The sequence below is a fragment of the Lissotriton helveticus genome, chromosome 1_1, assembly GCF_964261635.1.
Source record: "Lissotriton helveticus chromosome 1_1, aLisHel1.1, whole genome shotgun sequence".
Lineage (NCBI taxonomy): Eukaryota > Metazoa > Chordata > Amphibia > Caudata > Salamandridae > Lissotriton > Lissotriton helveticus.
The window spans coordinates 1,806,844,056-1,806,859,591 of NC_136057.1; the positions used below are offsets into that span (position 1 = coordinate 1,806,844,056).

General features: G+C 44.6%; 1 protein-coding gene across 1 annotated transcript in view; it reads left to right on the forward strand.

Annotated features, from left to right (window-relative positions):
- Positions 1-8,531: 8,531 nt before the first annotated feature.
- The window catches only part of LOC144753053 (cytochrome P450 2D6-like), a 466,095-nt gene continuing 459,090 nt past the window's right edge, over positions 8,532-15,536 (forward strand). The window contains exon 1 of the mRNA XM_078640854.1: positions 8,532-9,057. Coding sequence (XP_078496980.1) covers positions 8,848-9,057 — 210 coding nt within the window. The 5' untranslated portion in view covers positions 8,532-8,847. The remainder of the gene's footprint in view (positions 9,058-15,536) is intronic.

Sequence of the window (15,536 nt, forward strand, 5' to 3'; positions counted from 1 at the left end):
TGTCATTTGATATAGGAATATACCTCATATCTCTTCTGGGCAGTGTGCATGCCCCTCATGTTCAGTGTGAGCAGGTGCAGATTGTCTGAGCGAGATTGCATATTAAGTGTGGTTTGTGGGAAGCAATACAATGGTGGGACTCCTTTCCATATTTTTCAAACAGCATGTCCCATTCACAGGGTGGAAACGAAGTAAGCATTGAAAGTCCATCGCGCCATACATGAGATGTTGGAATAAGGTAGTAGAGGGCCCTATATTTAACCAGTTAGGTGAAACAGAGGTAGCCTACTTTAACTACAGTACGCCCAAACATTGTCTCTGTGATAACTCAAATAGTGTGGGGGCGAAGAGCAACTGTAGTGGTGGTACGCTAGATAGCAATTACCCTATGATACAAAGTGTGTAGGCACATGATAACCCACATGTCACCCGAGGTGACAAAATCATGGTTCCAATACCTGTTAACAAGAGTACATAAAGTCCAAATGTCTAAGCAGAGGGATGATGTGAAGTACATCATACAATATTGTGAGTGGCCCTGGGGGATGCCCCAGAATCTTACCCCCATATCAAGATCAAGGGGAAGTGGTATTAAAGATGGAGGGGGGGAAAACAAGCTTCTCATCGAGAGACGCATGAGAGAGCATGCTTAAAATAGGAAAAGTAGAAAGGATAGTAGGGAATGACAACAGCGTGGAAGGGAAACTTTTATGCAATAATTCAGTCATATAGTGGTAAAGAATGGCACGTCTCAGTCAGGTGGAATTGTCCATCGGCAGCTGCAGTGTCTTTGAATGACTCGGTGAGTCAGGAACCTCATACTAGATTTATTTTAGATGTCTTTGAATTAATTTTTAAACAGGTTGATTTTAATCTATCCACTACGACCAGTGCAAGGTGTCCAAAACTAAAAAGGTGATTTGACGATACCTGCGTGACTAGCCATAAGGAGCTCATGCAGGCAATCAAGCAAAAGCCGAGGGAGGCAACATTAGTCAAAAATAGTAGGAAGGCCTACAAACTTGCAGTCCAGAGTAGGAAAAAAACAGTTAAGGGAGATGGCCTGGGAGGAGCTTAGCCAAGCCAGTGTGTTGGCCAATAGTTCTACATTTTGGTCTGCTGTTAACAGCTCTCTTTTTGCCACCACACCAAATTCCAGCAGAGATTGCTTAGTTCCCACAGAGAAATGGGTCCAGCACTTTGGTAAAATTTACAGTGATGCCAACTTAGGGGACTCCGTGGGACAAACCATTCCTGGGTTAGTAGGTTCCCCCTTATTTTTAATATGGATGTAGTCTATTAAGATATTATTTCATCCTCAAGGGAAAGGCACCTGGTCCTGATGGAGTACAGAAGGACCTTTATGAGGCAGACCCAAAAGTCCAGGCTAAGATCTTAACACATGTCTTTAATGCAGCTTGTGTGTCTGGTTATCCTTTATCATGGGCCAAAACGATCATCACCCCCATTTTTAAAAAGAGCGCAAGGGATAACCCGACATGTTATAGATCCATCTCGCTCCTTGATTCTGCGGCTAAAATTTTGGGAAAAGACGTTTTGGAGCACATAACACCCTGTCTTGAGCAAGCTAACATTGCCTCTGACCTCCAATATGGCTTTAGGCAGGGAAAAGGGACCTTGGTTCAATCCCTCAACCTTCACTTAGTGATTGGGAAGTATACTTTTGCCAAGGGAGGGGAGTTACATCTGGCTTTTATGGACTTAACCTCAGCCTTTGACCTTGTTAATAGGTCTAAGCTCTGGTTGATCCTTCACAACATGGGGCTAGATGCTGATCTGATCTCCTTTCTGGCTACCGCTCATGATAACACAATGGCTGCGGTATGCTATAATCAAGATGGGAGCCTGACTGACTCGTTGGCAGTAAGATGAGGGGTTCACAGGGATGCACATGGGCTCCTTTGCTGTTCACCCTCTACATTAATAAACTGGGGGACTCCTTAACCTCTTGCTGTAAAGATATACCAAGAGCTGGTACTAAAATAATTCCCGCACTTCTGTTCCCAGACGACGTGGTGTTAGTGTCCAGAACAGCAAGAGGGCTGCAATTACTTTTAAATTGTTTTATAGATTTTATGGACTCTTTGGATTTAATTACCAATTTTTAAAAAATCACATGCCATGACTATAGGCTCCTGGAAGGTGGCCAACGCCAAATTCTACTGTGAGGGAACTGAGTTCACAAAAGTATCTATGTTCCCATACTTAGGGGTACTATTCGATGACCAACGCTTGTGGTGCACCCAACATATACAAAAAAGAATGTTTTAGCAAGGGCAGTGGGGACTACATTAGATTTTGCGAAAAGTATAGGGTTGAAGTCATTTTCTGCGCTCCTGAAGGTCTATAATGAGAAGTGTATCCCCATGGCCACCTATGGCAGTAACATCTGGGGCTATAAGGATATGAAAGAAATCCAAGGGGGCGAGAATAATTTGATGCTTAACCTTCTCTCGGTCCCTGTAGCCACCACGATTTTAATTTACTCGAGGAATTGGGAGTGGGTTATATCTCAGACCAGATTGCGGTCACGCGGCTCCTACGTTGGTTGAGAAATCGGGCCCAACTAACCTCAAATTTACATCAACTTAGCCCTAGAGAAGGCTCTACACATTCCCTGGCTGAAATATATTAAGGATCAGATTGAGAAGCTTGGCTGCCCTGGTCTGTTTTTGACCCCCACTTCTCTAGGCAAGACTGCTATTAGAGCTCTTAAAAAGCAGTTTTAAGGCAGATGCCAAGGTCTAAGGGAGAAGAATGAACTAATCAAACCTTCAGTGAGAAGGTTTGCTACATTGAGCCTGGACCAGCAGATGCAACCATATCTGTTATATGTAAACAATGTTTATCATCTTTTTGTTTTGACAAGATTCCAACTGAATATAGTTCCCTGGTTACTGGCTTTTCCCAAAGGCTACTCCAAACCTGACTCATCAAAGCCCTCACCTTGTGATTACTTCTCTGAGCAAGACACTCTCCATCTGATGTTTTTCTGCGCTCATTACGATTCCCTAATCAGGAAATTCATCCTCCCCTAGCTCAGAGGCTGCAATTTTGTTCAAGGAAGGCCAGCTCTGATTTATTAACAAATGCTAGCCTCACCTATAGTCTGTGCCGGGGGGCAAGTTTTCTAATTGGGGCTATTAGACACAGGAATAGGCTGCCGTCAAGCTAGCTCCTCTGGATATTGTGGCAGCAGATATATGTTTCTTTGCTATATAATATAACATAATTTTGATGAGATAATATGTTCGCTTCCAAGATGCTGTCTTATTATTATTGTTATCGTCTTTTTAACTCACAGCCACCATGAAAAGTGAATAAAGGGCTACTTTGTCATGCAATGTTGTAATCTCCCATGTTTACTACTAGGATGAATTGTGTTTTAATGGGCTGTCTTTTTATTCACGCATTTTCCTCCCATGAATTTTATGATGGCTTCTGATTTAAACTGAAAGTTTTTCTTCTTTATGATGGTTTGTATTTAACAGGTTGTCATTTTAAGGAGGTGTGTCGTTTAGGAATTTTGTGTTAACTTCAGTTTTAGATCGATGTCCTTCTGTGCCATGAAGAAACCATTCATCCAATTTTTGCATATGCTTGCACATAACTGTCAAAAAGGTGGAAGACTGATTTCTCTGCTTACATTCTTAAGGTTTTTAAGATTATTGGAATAAGAACTTTGTTCAGGCCTTTATGTTGTTTTATAGAATGTTTTGTTGTGTACTTTTATGGCTTTAACCAGCCGAATAAAGTTGATCTTGACTTGACTTTGACTCAGTGAGTCTTGCTGCAAATCATCAGAAATAAGAATATCATCGTCAGTGGTGAAAAGTTAGGGCCCTTGTCGTCATCAGTGGTAGCAGTATCTGGTGCTATGTCTGCAGTAGCCTGCTGTGCCTGGAGTCGGTCTTCAGTGATCTGTTCAAGGTTCTAGGTGAATTCCCGGACAGGCAAGGAGTGTTCTGAGTGCAGGATCTCTGCTGTTTCCTCCTTCTTGATTTAGGCTGGTTCTGGAACGCCGCACCTCTGTCAGTCGCTGTGGAGCCATGCTGTTGTTTTAACCAGTCCCACTTCTCTTTCGGGTTAGTGAAAACTTGAGTTGTGTTGTTTGCTATAATCTTCAGGTGCGCTTCAGGTGCGCCGGAACAAAAAGCCAATATTTGACGAACAGGAAGTACAGCTTCCTCGGAGTCCATGCAGGGCATTGTCTCGTGAGAGTTATCAGTTTCTAAAAATTAAAATAAATATAAGAAACATATCTTAATCATCCCTGTATTGTAAATTGTCATTAAACAATAATTGAACCCATGAAAAAGAACTATATACAATATTTTAAAATTACATTATAATTTTATGATCTCTAGAGTGTCCCACGAGTGGATTACGAGTCTCTCACAAGAGTAATGAAACGCCTTAAAAATAGATGTACTTAGGAAAAACTAATACTATACATTATTTCAAATACTGATTGCTCTGTTTTAAATTGTAATTACAATTTTAATGTAAAAACAGATACAAAGGCTATGAAAAGTATGGTATTAGAATATTAATAAACTTCCTGAGAAGATATTTCACTTTCAGTGTGAGAGTTACAAGAACAGAGGAGATGCAAAATCTCAACACAAATATTGTTGCATTACTCTTCTTTTTATAGTCAGATATTATATTTTAGAAATACTTTACAAACTGTGCACTCGTTCCTGTTATATTAGAAAACAAAAGCCATTCCCTGTCAAAATAATGTCCGAACACAGGATATATTATTCAGTTATTCTACCATAGATATACCCAAAAAATCATGAATTTACATTTTTTTTAACCTAGAAATTTACTGAGAACAGCAAAAGTTAAAGTAACGTCATAGTTAGTTACAATAAAAAGATTTGTTTTTGTTTTTAAAAATTCATTTTCTGGGAGCTGAAACATAGATTTGCTGTGTATATATAGTTTTGGACTAGTACTTCTTAAAGCTATGCTAAAAAAATCACACTGCCAAGATATGATTAATGGCCCAATCTTGTTCGGAACCTAAAATGGACAGTGCAAGGAGCTATCCAAATACAATATATGGGCTCTGATGCCATCACTAGGTCGCTGGATGAATGGATGGGGTTGAGGAGATGACTGGTAGACTTAGGGGCAGATTTACAATAACTGGCGCATCCCCATGGATGCGCCAGTTATTGTGCGCCACAGCTCCGCCATCCATTGTGCGCCGCATTTACAATGCGGCGCACCATGGTGCAAGGAAGGGCAGATGCGTGAAGCATCTTTTGGCTTACAGGCGGCGCATTGCTGGAGTTGCGTCGCAAGCGCGACGCAACTCCTGCAATGCACAGGGGCCACCCATACATTACATGGTGCATCACTCCTTACACCTGCTTCAAGCAGGCGTAAGGAATTGACGTAGCAGCTTTGGGAAAGTGACTCAGTGAAATCTTGTAGATTTCACTGAGTCACTTTCCAGGGGCGTTCCTGCGACGGAACGCCCCCCCCTGCACCGGAACACCTACATGAAACCTGACGCAGGTTTCATGTGGCGCAGGGCCTTACACCGTGACGCATCTCCATAGATGCGTCACGTTGTAAATGCCTCGTAGGGATGCGCCACGTTTAGGCCACCTTGCGTGACGCAACAGCGGCGTAAACCAGGGGCTCGTAAATCTGCCCCTCTGAGTCTAGAGGTTGTAGAATGAGTGCTGGCAGATGCTCGACTAAATTCTGTGAAGCACCGCCCAATTGTATTTAAAGCCCATATTTAGATCACTCTAAATAATTAAAAAGTATAAGGGGAGGAATATCTGATCCATCTGCTCTATCAAGTTATTGAGGGAGGAGGTGTTGGCGTTCAAGCCTAGTGGCCCAACATGAATTTAACAGTTTTCTCTTTCAAATTGCATATTGCGTTGCGAACTTCCATGTCACTCCCCTTACCGAAATCCTCTTCAAGTCAAAGGCTTTGATGATTGATATTCCCCCACCAATCTGACTAGGTGGAACAAGAAGTATAACCTTATATAGCTGGCAGGTGCCCAATCAAACAACATTGGGGGGCCAGATGTAGGTAGCCAAATACCGGTCGGTAACGGCCAATTTCGGCCGTTACCGACCGGTATTTGGCTTTTGACATGTAGGTGGCTCGGAATTTACAGAATCGGTATATTTACCGATTCGGAAAATTTACCGCTTCGGTTTTTTTCCGAATTGGTAAATATACCGATTCTGTTAATCCATATGTAGGTGGCGCAGTTTGCAGTGCCACAGGCCCTTAGGATTTCTTAATGTATCACCCAATCCTATTCGGTGGTAAAATACCGAATTCCATTGTACATGCACATCTGTGCATGTACACCTATGCCATGTGACACACAGACATGCCCTTAGGGCATGTATGTGTGCCACATGACACACAAGCCTGCAATTGGGGTGCTACAGGGTGTCAAAGTGACACCCCGTTCCCCCTGCCAGGATTCGGTATTTACCGATTCGGTAAATACAGAATCGGTATTTCCCATTGATTCCTATGGGCTTCAAGGCCCATAGGAATCAATGGGAAATACCGAAAAGGTATTTACCGAATCGGTAAATACCGAATCCTACAGAATCGGTAATTCTAAAATTAAAATTACCTACATCTGCCTACTTACAATTTACCTACTCTTAAATACCGAATCGGTATGATTCGGTATTTAAGAGTAGGTAAATCGTAATTACCTACATCTGGCCCTGAGTGCTGGCAGTCCTAGGCCAGAGTTTGGTAAATCAATATATCCAATTACCTGCTTTAAAATCTGGTCCGAAAATAACCTCCAAATTTTCAACTGCCCATCTTATATTTAAAAGCGTAACATTATTTGCTGGAATATTGTGGTGCCTTTACCTGAATTGTGTGTCAACAGGGTAAGGAAGTGCAGTGGAAATGATTCTCAGACATTAATGCCTGGATCTGATTCAGGGATATGATATATTTGGATGAAAAACATGAAGACAACAATTCTGGGGCTTATATTTTGCACTCAATATGTCTTTAAAAACCCAGACATATTGAGGCGATATGTTAGTTCTCGAAAGTTGAAGGTATTGGCTTGCAGTGCTAAATATGTTTCTTTATTTTGAAGTCATGAACAACTCTTTGGATCGTCTCTCGGTTACCACTCAGAGTTAAATGGTCTGGTCTGGACTGGAACACTCTATTCAGAGGGAGCACATATGACTTTAATGTCTGCGTGTATGGCGTGAGATATGCCTAATCTTCTCCATCATGCGCCATTTTCTGCCGGAATTTTGCATCCAAATGTACCAAAGAGGCCAAAGAAGGGATGAGCATGTAAAGAACAGTGTACGTATACCCACGTGTGATCATTCCAAAGAGGAGTAGGATAGGATAGAAAAGAAGAATGAAGTAAAATTGTTTCCATTTTCTAGAAAACGGATTTCTCCAAAGAGAAGCCAAGTATTGAATGGGCTTTCACACTCCACGCTTTTCCCCACTTCAATATGGTTTTCTCTACACAGGGAATACATAGTGAGTGAACAAGACGCTTGTATCCTTCTGTTTGTCCATGTGTCTTTCCCTCTCACTATCTGCCCTCTGTATTTCCATGTGTCCTGCTTGCTTGTGTAGCTTCTGCCTGCACGTGAGTTGGGAATATACATACGGTATGCTTGTATAGTTCTGTACGTGTAAATCTCTGGGTATTTGGTATTTGTGTATAGGTGCCTGCCGAATTATTCCTTTGTGTTCGTGTGATTATATGCATGGTGGTCTGCGTTGATGGGTGCCTACAAGTCCGATTTTCTGTGTGCATGCAATCATGTAAGTCTGTGGGCACAAGTACCTATGTGACTCATCACCTATATTTGTGGATGTCTGTTGATGTGTTCTATGTGGGAATTGATATCTATAATCTGTCCGCATATGAGTATTTAGGTGTGATCTATGCCCATGTGTTTAGAGGAGTGGTCGAAGTAGGCGGGATCCGTGGGGCAGGACGTGCCCATACGTTTTTTAATTTAAGTAAAACAGATCCCCTGAGTTTTCAGAAACACAAAAGTCGCAGGGCGGATTATTCCGACGTTTAAATTGCTTCAGCTGAAGGGTAAGGCTGGGGTTTCCTGCACTGTGAAACGGAGGGAAGGGCAGACAGATAAACAAACCTTCTTGCCAAGGTGCCTGCTGCTTCCCCGAAAGAAATGTAAATGTACGCAGCTGGTCAATCCGTCAATGTAAAGGGTGGGTAGAAGCCGGTATTGGCTTTAATTGATGGAGTCACTTGAAGCTTCGCAATGACACATATCACGATACCAGAATGCCCCATCCTTTTTTAAATGCACTTCGACCCCTGGGTCAGCAACATTATACCAAAGACAAGCTTATTGGCTTTTTTAGTGTCTTGGCTCGCCAGCCACAGGTCCTGTCATAAACTTTCACTCGTCTGTCCAACTGATCACATGCCTGCAAAAAAACACTGAGATAATTAGGGGGAGCAAAGTGACAGGTAGAAAATACATATTACTGGGAGGAGACAGAAGAGGCAGGGCAGGCAGGAAGTACCCTGACAGGCAGAAACTAAATAACTGGGCGGAACTAGGAAATGCGAGCGGAAGGGATACAAGTGTGGACGTGAGGTAAAGAAGAGAGAGGGGAGGCAGGCACCGGTTAAGAAGACATTGTCAGAGAGAAGCAAAAAGGAGAGAGGCGGGCAGCGGGAGGACACTGTTTCTGTATGCTGGCGCATAACCTTCTTTAATAAACAAGCCCTATACTTTAAAACACAGAACGGGGAGGGTGGAAAGAAGAAACAGAAAGTGCAAAGAGCAAGCATGGGTCTGCTCTCTGCACCCTGGTCCCTACTGCCCTCGGGTACCTTCCTGACGATGCTGGCTCTCTTCTTCAGCGTCTTTGTTCTGCTTTATGACTTCATGAAGCGCCGGAGGAGCTGGGACCGCTACCCACCCGGACCCACCTCCCTGCCCTTTCTTGGGAACATTCTGCAGGCGGATTTCAAAAATCTCCCCGAATACTGTGCTCGGGTAAGTCTGACGGCCGAGAACCGCTTTCTGTCAGAGTTTTGTTTGAATGTGTGGTGTGTAGTGAAGAGTGAGCGACTTTTAGAAAACTATATACTATGAAGTGCGATACGTAGCGCTATTTCACTAGCACCTGTACCCAGGGGCGCAACTAGGTCTTAATTTCGGGGGGGGGGGGGGCTAACATGGCAGATGAAGGGGCGTGGCTAATGTTAATCAATGGGGCGGAGCTAAAATGTCAGATAATCAGGATCGGTTAATGCTCAGGTGAAGCTGAGAAAAAAATGTGGTGAATTCTGCATTTGAAACTGGACAACAATTAAAGCACACATTTGTGTTAGTTTGATGCATTGCCCCCCAAAACCCATACTCACCCTGAATCTTAAAATTACCCCTGGCACACCAAAACACATCCCACGCTGAACTCTAAAATTAACCCCCTCACACCCTAAAACCCATACCCGCCCTGAAATCTATAATTACCCCTGGCACCCCAAAACCCATACCCATCCTGATCCCTAAAATTACCCCCCCGGCACCCCAAAACCCATACCCACCCCCTAAAATTACCCCCTGGCACCCCAAAACCCATTACCACCCTGAACCCTAAAATCACCCCCCTGGAGCCCCAAAACCCTTACCCGTCCTGAACCTTAAATTACCCCTGGCACCCCAGAAACCATACCCATGCTGAACCATAAATTACCCCCTTACCCCCCAAAACCCAAACCCACCCTGAACCTTAAAATTACCCCAGGCACCCCAAAACCCATACCCATGCTGAACCATAAATTCCCCTGGCACCCCATAACCCATACCCATCCTGAACCCTAAAATAGCCCCCTGACATCCCAAACCCACACCTGCCCTGAACCCTAAAATTACCCCTGGCACACCAAAACACATACCCACGCTGAACCCTAAAATGTCCCCTGGCACCCCATAACCATTACCCACCCTGAACCCTAAAATAGCCCCCTGACATCCCAAAACCCACAGCTGCCCTAAACCCTAAAATTACCCCATGCGCTATAAAACGCATACCCACGCTGAACCCTAAAATTAATCCCATGGCACCCCAAAACCCACACCCACCCTGTACCTTAAAATTACCCCTGGCACCCCAAACCCCATACCCATGCTGAACCATAAATTCCCCCCGGCACCCCATAACCCATACCCACCCTCAACCATAAATTCCCCCCTGCCACCCCATAAACCATACCCACATTGAACCCTAAAATTGCCCCCTGACACCCCAAAACCCACACCTGCCCTGAACCCTAAAATTACCCCGGCACACCAAAACACATACCCACGCTGAACCCTAAAATGTCCCCTGGCACCCCGTACCCACCCTGAACCCTAAAATAGCCCCCTGACATCCCAAAACCCACACCTGCCCTAAACCCTAAAATTACCCCTGGCACTATAAAACACATACCCACGCTGAACCCTAAAATTAATCCCATGGCACCCCAAAACCCACACCTGCCCTAAACCTTAAAATGACCCCTGGCACCCCAAACCCCATACCCATGCTGAACTACATATTCCCCCCGGCACCCCATAACCCATACCCACCCTGAACCCTAAAATTGCCCCCTGACACCCCAAAACCCACACCTGCCCTGAACCCTAAAATTGCCCCTGGCACACCAAAACACATACCCATGCTGAACCCTAAAATGTCCCCTGGCACCCTAAAACCCATACCTACCCTGAACCCTAAAATTGCCCCCTGGAACTCGAAAAGTCATACCCGCTCAGAACCCTAAAATTACCCCCTGGCACCCCAATCCGTAACCCACCCTGAACGATAAAATTACTCACTGGCACCCTAAAACCCACACCCACCCTGAAATCTAAAATTACCCACTAGCACCCCAAAAAAAATGAAGACTACAAACTTGCACTACATTTGCATATTTGGAGGGGACTGTCCTCTTTGACGTTTCTATGTAAGTAAGTCAAGAACAACATTCACAGTAACCTAGATATGCAGGCAGTAGGTAATGCTGTGCTGAACTTACATAAAAAAAACTGCTGCCTGCTCCTCTGATACTATACTGTGGAGTCTGGCTGATCAGCAGCACTGTGTCCTGGCATCCAGCCCCTCGAAGGTCTCAGAGTAGATAGGTGTGGGTCAAATTTCACCTGGATTCTCCTTGCCTGAGGCTCCTCTGCTTCTTCCCTGGTGCCCTTGGATGCGAAAATAGAAAGATCCATGGCCCTGTTCACCATTTGTCTGGTGAGCAGCGCCTTGGATGTGAATTCCATCCAAGTGCACAGACAGCAGGGTAAAAGGGATGGCCAGTGCAGGTGACGCTTTTCCTTTGTAAATTAATTTCTGCTGGCGTCATAGCCCAGGGTTTGCTGTCTGTGCACTTGTATGGAATACACATCTATACAAGTGCACAGACAGCACACCCTGGGCTATGATGCCAGCAGAAATTCCTTTACAAAGGAAAAGCATCACCTTAACTGGCCATTTATTTATTTATTTATTTATTCAAAGTTTTATATAGCGCGAACAAGATCCTTACAGATATCAGAGCGCTTCACAGAGACAGGGGCAAGGGCAACAGGGATGAACAAGATAATGGGAGCAATATAGTAGTCACTAAACATAGAAGATAATAATAATGTACAGAAACATATCAAAACCTATCAAAATACAGTCAGGTAAACAAGTAATATAATTACAGCAAAGAGTAGCATATATTGGTCGTTAGAAAGAGAGTAGTGTAGTAGTGACCCCCTAGGTAGGAGGATAGTGCCAAAGGGCAGGGTGATCAGTGATACAGCGCGATGCAGAGACTCAGTTCCAGTCTCTGTAAGGTTCAGGAGATCTTGGCCAGAAGGATTCTCTTCACCTCTTTCTTGAAGAGTGCAGTGGAGGAGATAAGCCTCGTTTCCGGAGGGAGCGCATTCCAGATCCTGGGTGCCATTCCTGAGAAGGAGCGCTTGTATGTTTTTTCTTTCCGGAATCTACTAGGTTTCAGAAGTAGATTTTTTGTACTACGATTGGATCTCGACCCTCCTGATATAGACAACTTTTGCGCGAGATAGTTGGGTGCTTTGTGGTGCACGGCCGAGTGTGTCATTATTGCAATTTTTAGCTGTATTCTGGCTTCAAAAGGCAGCCATTTTAGAGATTTTAAGTCTGGGGAAATATGCGAATGTTTTCTTGAGCCAGTAATGAGTCTCGCGGCAGCGTTCAGGGAGGCTCTTAGGGGTGCTGTTGTGGATAGCGGGAGTCCGCTGAGGGCCACAATTCCGTAGTCTATGCGAGGGATGACTAAAGCTTGTACAGCAGTTTGGAAGTCTTTGGCAGGGAGGAAGGGTTTGAGTTTCCTCAGTGTGTTGATTTGGAAATTAGCCCCTTTTGTGGCTATGCTAACGTGCTGTTAGTGTGGTGCACATCTTCACACCCCATGCTCACAACCCATCAAGTGCTTAGGTGAAATCCCTGCCTTCAGGCAAGGACTTCACCTCGGCGGTGCCACTCTAAAGGAAAACAAGGGGTGGGGGCAGGGGGGTTCCCTCACTGAAACTGTCTGAGGCTGGCTGGCTGGCTCGGGCTGCTGGGCCTCTCAGAAAGCATAATAGAAATCACATTCTGGGATCGATGCGCAGCCTTCTTGCATCATTTCAGTGCGTGTCATCTTAGCCCGGCCAGAGGAGGCGACGGGAGGGGCTGAAGCCCGGTGAGCCCAATGGGTGTTGCGCGCCTGCCTGTACCTAACTATCCATCAGAGAATACATGTGTTAGGGGGGCGTAACACCCTCCTAAAGCTACGGCCCTGGTTAGGTCACCCCTTGCTAGTAACAACGCATCACAAGCGAGCAGTGACTTCACAATGCCCCGCCCCTGAATACAGGCACAGGACCAATGCCTTGAACGCCACGCAACCGCCGCATTAAAGAAGTATTGGGTGTCTAAAGTAACATTTCTGTTCGAAAAAAAAATCTGTTATTAGAGAGGAAAGTTTGTGTTCTGGTCGCCGAGAATCACTTTCATACACAAATTCCAAGGTGAGCATTGGACTTAAGTCCTGAAATCTGCGATGTGGCCTGAGGTTGAGAAAATGAACTTCGCTTTGGGCCGAATGTTGCAAGAAAAGGTATTTAAAAAGGAGAGGAAGTGTAGGCGGTGGGAGCAATAAGAGGCATATTTATCAGCGGGTTGCATCGCTTTTGCACCACGCAACAGGGTGCAAGAGTGACGCAACCCTTAAGTTTGATTTATCAAGCCGCGCATGGCCACCCTGCCTGGCTCTGAGTGGCTTCCATAAATCCAGAGTAATACAACGCAGGGCAAATCACTGTGTTGTGTTACTCCTGCCCTCAGAAGGCGTTCCATGGGTGGAGCAAGGGTGTTCCCTTGCATCAATCCATGGATTCTGAAGCATTCTCAGATTTACCAAAACTGGTAGACCTGGGAATGCATCAGAGGGTATGCCTTCCCAAGGGAGGCGCAAAGGTGAAACATATCTTTATTTCTTCTTGTTACTTCCTCTTTCACACATAAAATGAGGAAAATGCCTCAGAAGATTGTTTTTGTGCAGAAAGGTCTTCCTTCTTGTAGAAAAACAATCCTGTTTACATCGCAGGCATCCTTTACATGATGTAAAGGGTGGCTGTGTTAGCGCTAGGCAGCTCTTTGCATGCAAACATTGAGAAAATACAGGATTATGCCCATTATGTTAAATATGGCATATTTCTGCCCTTTCCCTGTCACACAGCGCAGCAAGGTCACTTCTTGTGCTGTGTTTTGTGAATTTTTGGTAAATATGCCCCAAAATCCCTAAAGAATTGTGACAAGAGGGAAACAATCCTGCCTACAGGAAGGGACACCTTCCTGCACAAAACCAATCCTGAGTCTCATTTTCCTCTTTTCATGTGTGCTGCAGAATGTGGCATACATAGAAAGAGGCAGTAACGAGGAGTAATAAAGATATTTATCCTCTTTACTACTCTACTGGGAAGGTGTATCTTTTTGGTGCATTCCCAGGTTCACCAGTTCTGGTAAAGCAAGGACTGCGTCAATAACTATGGGAGTTGTGTGGGAACACCCACGCAGCGCCCATGGAATGCCTTAACAGGTCAGAGTAAGGCAATGCAGAAATTTGCGTTGTGTTGCCTTACTCCAGATTTATGCAGCCACCCAGAGCCACACAAAGTGACCTTGTGTGCCTTCATAAATCTGACTTACGGATTGCATCGCTCCTGCACCACGCAAACAAGCTTGTAAATAGGCCTTCTTGTACTCCCTTGATTTGCAATAAAGTGGGGAAACTGTGTGTTAGGCGTGGTGGGTGCGCCTCCACTTTATGGTATGCTTTGTCAAGCACTAAATTGCTCCCTTTGTCTTCATCCAGTATATTCTGGCACTTATCCACAATTTGGTCACTTAGGAATAACATTTGCATTCTCAGGGACCTGGGCACATGAACTGCAAAAAAAAAAATACATTTACACAATCTTCAGGTTCAGTTCTCAGATTTTCAAACTAAATATCAGTTCCTCTGTGGTAGTGTCTTAGAATTGTGCTATGCCAAAGCCTCTAGGAGGGGTGAGATTTGCCTGGTGCTGAGGTCTCAGTTATCCGGGATTATCCTGACTGTAATTGTAAACCAGTTAACAATGTCAGAGAATATCTTATTGCACACACTGTTGGCATTGTGCCCAGGAACACCAATGTTCAAGTTGAATTTGACTCAGAGAGTAAATGCTGTTGGAGGAAAACATGTCCCGAACCACATATTTTGAGGATGCAACTATGAATCAACACTTGTGCGAGGACATTCTTGCCACACCACTCGGAGTTTATAACAATGGTTCTTGTCTGCAGTTTTACTGGGTTGGCACTTGTTTACTTTCAGTAAATTAAGGTTGTTGCAAGTTTGACATGTTAGGAGTATGTTAAATGCTAGCGATACCTTCAGGGAGAGGCAACAGCTTTGAAACATTTTTAGGCACCTCAGTTTCAGTCGTCTTTGGAAAAATAATTAGGTGAAATGTGTCTGCTGAACTGAGAAGACTGTACCTGTGGCATGTAGGATTTCTAGTTGTGCTGCCACTGAAGCTGTACCTGCAAAGGCGTAAGCCATGAAACAATGCTCAATGTTTTTCTTTTATACAATTCTCTGCCTAAATCTCAGATTTTAGGCAGGGGCCGCCCCGAGGGGGATTTACGGGCCAGCACCATAATTCCACCGGGGACCCGAAAAAGCTGGCTTCGTAGACTTCAGAGTGCGCAACAGCAAGGGGGGATTCTTCCCGCTTCCCCCAAGTCAAGATTGCGCTCTAAAGGTGGCACAAAAATACCTGCCCAATAGGTGTCCAGGTGATGTTTTGATACCCTCCCAATTGGGGAGACGCAGCCATATGCTAGAAGGGCACAGTGGAAAGGGTTATAAGCACACCGCTGCCCCAGCACAGGTTACTTTTGGAATCTGCGGGTAGTGCACAGATCA